This window comes from Pteropus alecto, unplaced genomic scaffold (assembly GCF_000325575.1).
Source record: "Pteropus alecto unplaced genomic scaffold, ASM32557v1 scaffold61, whole genome shotgun sequence".
Taxonomy (NCBI): domain Eukaryota; kingdom Metazoa; phylum Chordata; class Mammalia; order Chiroptera; family Pteropodidae; genus Pteropus; species Pteropus alecto.
In genome coordinates this window covers 17597218-17603955 of record NW_006434835.1, presented here as the reverse complement: position 1 = coordinate 17603955, position 6738 = coordinate 17597218, and the positions used below count along the sequence as shown (strand labels likewise).

The 6738-nt window shown below is 34.8% G+C and overlaps 1 protein-coding gene and 1 non-coding gene across 2 annotated transcripts in view; both read right to left on the bottom strand.

The window, feature by feature from the left end:
* Nucleotides 1–6738, bottom strand: part of WDR43 (WD repeat domain 43) — a 35130-nt gene that overhangs the window by 18667 nt on the left and 9725 nt on the right. The window contains exons 3-7 of the mRNA XM_006910354.2: nt 6413–6534; nt 2672–2792; nt 1745–1884; nt 699–801; nt 124–188 (exon numbers count right to left, since the gene is read on the bottom strand). Of these exons, the coding sequence (XP_006910416.1) occupies nt 124–188; nt 699–801; nt 1745–1884; nt 2672–2792; nt 6413–6534 (551 nt within the window). The remainder of the gene's footprint in view (nt 1–123; nt 189–698; nt 802–1744; nt 1885–2671; nt 2793–6412; nt 6535–6738) is intronic.
* LOC112478646 lies at nt 2204–2288 on the bottom strand. Its single transcript, XR_003045902.1, has one exon. It is a non-coding gene; the product is annotated as a small nucleolar RNA SNORD53/SNORD92 (small nucleolar RNA).

Below are 6738 nucleotides of genomic sequence, written 5' to 3'. Positions count from 1 at the left end.
AATGTATCATTAGAACTACCAACATTTACTGAAAAGTAAAAATGCAAAAAATATTGAGATAGGAGTATAAAGAAGTAACAAGTGAGAGAAGGACAATAAATGTTTGAGAAACTTCTTACTTACCCATTTAATATGTGTTCAAAAAGATGAACTTGACCATCTCTGCAAACAACTGCTAACTTGACAGGCTAAAAGAAAATTATAACTGATTACTTTGATGGATAATTACTTTCATAATCTACTTATGAAACTTCAACTTGCCTCTGCACCCCTTTAAATACCAGAGAAAAAGTTAACAGCAAGGATGCACAATTGTTGCATTTAAAAATAATTACTGTCTTCGAAATATATATTTGCGTTGTGTTGTCAAGCTTATAAATAAGTTTTGGTCAAGAAGATAATAGTCAAGGAGAATATAGCCTGGAAGTGAGATGAAGTCACTACCGAGTACAGAGGCTGACAAAAGGAAACTGGTAGGCCCTGCATGTGACAGCAGTCAGGATCGCTGAAACCGCCATTGTGCCCTGCTCCTTCCCCTCACAGAGCTCAGCACAGTGACCGAATGGTTACCTCAAAAGGTCTAAGATTTTTGTTATATTTTCTTCTTCCTCCCCATGTCCCCTCTTTCTCAAATCATTAAATCATCAAAATCCCAATTTTAAACATTCTCAAAAATTCTCAAAAATTTAGCCATTTACCTCTTCTTTGTTTTCTGACAAAGTCAAGTCAATATAGACAGGTTCATCTGTAATTGTGAAAGACATCACCGCATTCTTTTCTTTGTTTTCTGACCGGACCTGCCTAGATAACAAAACCAATGATTAGGCAGTAAGATGGATTTAAAAAAAAAAAAAAAAAGGCAAACACCCAAAGGGAATCATATCATTAGATTCTCAATAGTTTTTTCATCTTTTGAAAGCTAAATAAAGTGACTAAAGATCAAAATAAGAGAAGCATTTATATCACTATCATATAGCCTGGTTCCATGGAAAAAGAGGAAGCATTAATGAATTTATGACAGATTTAAACTAAGAGTAACATTCTCTATCCTTTTCCATTTATCTGTCTATCGTGATGCCAATACCACACTGTCTAGATTAGAGCGGCCTGACAAGTCTTGAAATTAGACAATGAGTCCTCCAACTTTTTTCTTTTACAAATTCGTTTGGCCATCTCTGTCCTTTGCGTTTCCATTTGAATTTTAAAATCAGATTGTCACTTTCTATAAGAGTGATGAGATTTTGACTAGTTTGTACTGAATCTAGAGATTAATTTCAGGAGACTTAACATCGCAGCAACACTGAGAAAATAGAGTCCAGAAATACATACATTTACACACACACACACTTGATCCTCATTCATTCATTCATTCATTCATTCCTTATTTGAGAATTTAGCTACTTGCTAAGATTTATAAACCTCAAAGTCACCTAGTTCAACAAAATAAGAGATTTTTCTGAAAATTTTTCAAAGGTTATTTTTAAATTGCCCAGTCACAAAAATATTCAGCCCACTACACCTCTAAATAAGCATGAATGAGGTTCTATTATATAAAGTAATGCTTTGAAAATTTTTCTGATAATAGATATGTTTTTTAAGACAGGTTCAATTCTGCATTACAAGTCGATCTTAAGCTAACATTAAATATAATAAAGCTAGTCTCATACTCATCATTTATAGTAACCATATAAGCTGTCACAGATTCCTAGGCAAAGTTACCTCCCAAATCCAAAAGGTTACATACCAGACATTAAGTAACCGGTCATGGACTGCTCCAGATAAGAAATAAAGACCTGTAATTCCATCAAAGGGTTGGCTTTCATTAGGAGGTCTGATAGTAGTGAACATAAGTGATGAAACCGGAGTTGCATGTCCCGTGAAGTGCTAAAAAAAAAAAAAAGTTACCTGGCATTTAGGAGAGGATGGATACAAAACAGTAACAAAAGTTAAAGAGTCCATAGGTATCATAAAGATATATATGGTACAGATCTCAAACCAGAGCACCAGATTAAAGGTAACATTTAGTTCTAAGCAACTAAGGTTATTTATGCTATATTCTTCTCACTTCTTAAAAACTTCATCTGAAAATACTGAAAATTAAAATGTTCCTACTAACTCCTGTGACCCTACCCCCACAATCTTTATTCTTTTTTTTTAAATTTAAAGATTCACTTAATTCTATCTATTTTAAAGGGGTGATTGAGTGCTCAGACACAGCCAAGGAATTGTAGTCTTCATTTTACTCTCAGTGAGTTGAAACCACAATTTTAAAGGCATCATCACAGCACCAAAAGTTTAGTACCCCTGAGCACACTCAAATCTAGTACTAAATCTCCAGAGTTAAATACTGTAAGTAGACCAAATACTGGATGCAAGCTAAAAATCAAAATCACTATAATTACTGCAGAGTAGAGTAAAAAATTTAATTCAAATTTCACTTATTTGTTCTATTTACTTTCTCAATGCATGTGAAGTGACATGTCTAACCTATTTAATATTTAACATCAACAAACCAGACTTGGAGGCTAACTTTTGTCCTATTCTACTATTTGATACGCTTGAAAATAAAAAATGTGTATTCTTAAAACAATATTCTATGGCTCCAACTTCTGCCTTTCTCCATACTTACTCTAGATGACCACTATGCTTTCAACTAATTTGATTCACTCACTCTGTATAGTTCTTTGGTCTCCAAAACCCATAGTTTGATTGTTCGACCAGCTGAAAGCAACATCTTTCCATCTGGACTGATACACAGGGAACTGACACCGCTACTGTCACCTTTCCATTTGCTGTATTGTGAAGAGAAACAAAAATATCTGAATAGGGACAAAACTTTATTCAGAGCAAAAACATAATAAAAACCAAATCAGGCATTTAAAATAACATCCACGGTTCTATGTCAAATTGCATTCCCTAAGAGCTTGTGTCAGGTAACTAACCTTAGACATATCACTAAGATAAAGCCTTCCTAATAGGACAGATTCTCAATAGGTACCAGGAAATGGGTAAGAGCTACAAGAATGTAAAATGGGTAGTTATGTATCCTGTGATCCATGAAGTGGATTTTGTTAAAGCCCACAAAACTACTATGCTGGCTGTACCTCTGCAAGTCTATACTATGCCCACTATGGTTCCTACATGCTCTGAAGGCTGGCTTTTAATTTACATAATAACACAAATAATTCCTCAAACTACAGTCCATAAAGGTTATTTCATCCTAAATTCACAGATGAGCCCTATTTGATAGGGTAAATAAATTAGGCAAAGATAGATCCCTTTCAAATACCTCAAACATGATTAGAGCAAGAGTCTTTGCAGTTTGCTGTATACATTAATGCTGTTAAAGCAACAGGGAGCTTAGCTGTTCACTTATAAATCAAGAAATAGTAGCAATTATATTACCAAAAGAGGCTAATCCTAAAGTGAAAGAAAATATATTGCTCTGCCAATCATATTGGAATATGTCAAATTATTCATTTGGAAAAACAAATTTAGACTCCTACCTTATACTACACACACAAACTTACTGATTACAAGTAAGTATTGAAAACATATACAGGAGAAGTTTTATAATCTTGGGGTTAAGAAAGGCTTTACAAAGCAATTATAAACCAGAAACCAAAAAGGAATAAATGACCTGATTTAAATAAGATGTCTGTGCCACAAAATAAGTGATTAAAATAAAAGCAAAAGGCTAGGAGAAAATATCAAAAATATGTATTACAGACAAAAGAGTAATGCTCAGAATAAACAGCTCCTTATATTTAAGAAACAGCTCCTTGAGTTCAAGAAGTAGAACTCAAAATAAAAACACAAAGGATATAAACGGGCAGTTCACAGAAGAAATACAAATTGTCAACAAACATGAAAATACTAAACCTCCCTAGTAATCAAGGAAATGTAGCAATAATGTATTAGAACTTTCCTTCAACCTCTTTGGTTCCTAACGTTTTTGACAATTTCTCATCAATTCCCACAGCTTCAAAGCTCATTTATATTTATTATTCAACATCTATTCACTGAATTGATACCTATATAAAAAGACACGAACCCAACTCTGACAAGCTTCCTGATTCAGCACTGAACCTCCCCATTCAGCACTGAAAATGCCAGCACAGAGCTAATTTCACCACCACATCCTCCACCCCTCCCCCATTAAGAGCTTTGCAAATCAAAGTGTAACCCTCTCACATCAGCATCACCTGAGAACCTGTTAGAATTATAGACTTCCAAGCCCTAACCTAGAACTACTGAATCAGATCTATATGAACAAGTACTGTGTACTCAGCAGAGCTTCAAAAGCACTAGATCAGTAGATCCCACTCTGGGAAATGTGACTGATCCCAGAGGGCTAACCTACATATACTGAAGTCTGAAGGCCTCCCAATCACTCTACAAATGAAGCCCAACAATTTAGCCAGCCAGCGGCACACAAGCGCGCACACACGCACACACACAGTCCTTCCAAAATGTCTCATTTTCAATAGCAACAGGCGGCCAAAGATCTCCAGTCATTTGAAGAATGCCTTTAACATGAAAGACAGAGACCAAAATCAAAACAAAAAAGGAGATAATGTAAGAAACAAAAGAAATAAACTTTCAATATAATTAATATTTTCCGAATTAAAATATATTATATGCATAAAAGGACATGGTATGACAAAAAAAATATCTGGAGAACAAAAAACAGCTCCTGTAAGGTTAAAATATGCTAAGATGAATTTGAAAATTCAAAAGATGATTTTGAAGATAAAACTGAAAAAATCTCCCAAGTAACAGAAGAAAAAGACAAAAGGGAAAATATGAGATAAAAGTAGGAAACTTAAAATAATTAGTCCAGGAGATGCAACATCTAAATAACAGTATGAGTACCAGAGAAACATCAAAACAAAACAAAACAAAAAAACAGAGAGGATGAAATTATCAAATACATAATACCAGAGAAGTGAAAAACATGAAGATCTATCTAGGATAAATGGTCCCTCAAATGCCAACGTGCTTCACTTATTAAAGAATAAAGCTCAGGATATTTTAGAATACTAGGGTAATTAACACTGAAAGCTAAAAAACCTATAAACCAATGCTTCAAAATCCTGAGGGAAAATTATGTCAACCTAAAATTACAGATCTTCAAACTATCAATCAACTGTGAGGACAGAATAAAGACACTCATGGACAAGCAAAATCTCAATAAATTTACCATCCACACACCCTTTCTCAGGAAGCTACCAATTCATGCGCCTCACCAAAAGGAAGGAGCAAACCAACAAAGAGAAAAATGGGATCCAGGAAATAGAGGCTACATCTGACAAGAGAATTTTCATGACGGTGGTGAAAGGAAATCCCAGGACAATCGCTGTTCAGCAGACCCTGGAAGAAGGCAGAGAAGTCTTCCAAGAAATAAATGTAACTAGAAGGAAGCATCTAAGAAATAATAAAACTGTTTAACTGAAAGTGTCTAAAAATAACTGAGATTTACAGTACTGCAGGAGAATAAAATGACAGATATATAAAACTAAGCAAATGAACGTTAAGGCCTTTGAACTAGCTCCTTCACATATATTCTAGACATTGCTGACAGATTACTTTTTCCCAAAGCATACTTTGGTTACTTTATTCTTAAGAACTGACCTTCAGTGGCTCTCTCCTTACCAGATAGAATCTAAAACTCTGAGAAAGCAATTTCAGTGTAATAGAAAATTATTGTACTAGAATTCAAGACAGTAGATTGGAACTCCTCCTCTGCCATGAATTGGCTGTAGGACCGAGGACATCATTATCCTCCTCAGGGTCCTCATTTACACAGTAAGTTGAACTACATTCAACAGTCAACATTTATTGAACATCTACTATACAGCCAATCATAGGATTAGGTGCTTGAAGTAGAAGAGTTGTGTGAGGTTTTCACCTATAATATAAAGGCTAGACTCTTAAGATACATTGTCCCATATTTTCTACCAGTCCAATCTCCTAGTATGCTCCTTCTCTAAATCACTCGACTCTAAGTAAATCCTTCATTTCCCCTTCTCCTAGTCTGCCATGTCCCCTCATTTCTTTTCCCACCCTTAAAAAGATTCTCCCGTCCTCTTCTATCGAAATCTTACCTATACTAGAAGGCCCTACTGAAATCCCTTCTCTTCTACCTGGCCTGCCTACCCTACTCATCTGACCAGAAATCACTTTACCTTTTGACATCTCTTGTGTAGTTATTTAACTCTTAAACAATTATTTAACTTTTTTGTATTAAAATTTTGCATGCCCATATCCCTATTACTGTCAACATTCCCCATTAGGTCCAATAACAATTTTTACTGATAGCAAGAATAGTCTGGATTTGTCCAACTCTAATATATTTCCAAATAGTAACCATGTTACCCCTCTAATACCTGGAACCATCAATGTTACTTACCACTTTACTTTGCACGTCTGTGTATTCCATTCCACAATATGTTTATCATCTGAACAACTATACAAACACCCATTGTCTTGATGCCACTGTATGCAATTAACTTTGTTGTCATGGCCACCACTCTGCAGATTAAAAAAAAAAATTAAAAAAAAAAAAAAAAACCTCATCTAATATATTATGTACTCTGGAATCATTACGTACCCTGAAATCACAGAACTCTGGAAACATTCATTGCATGTTAATTTTCCCTTCTCTGCTAGAAAAACCGTACTTCCACATCATCAGTCAAAGGATACTAATCCTAAAGGTCACTTGCTTGACAGGAA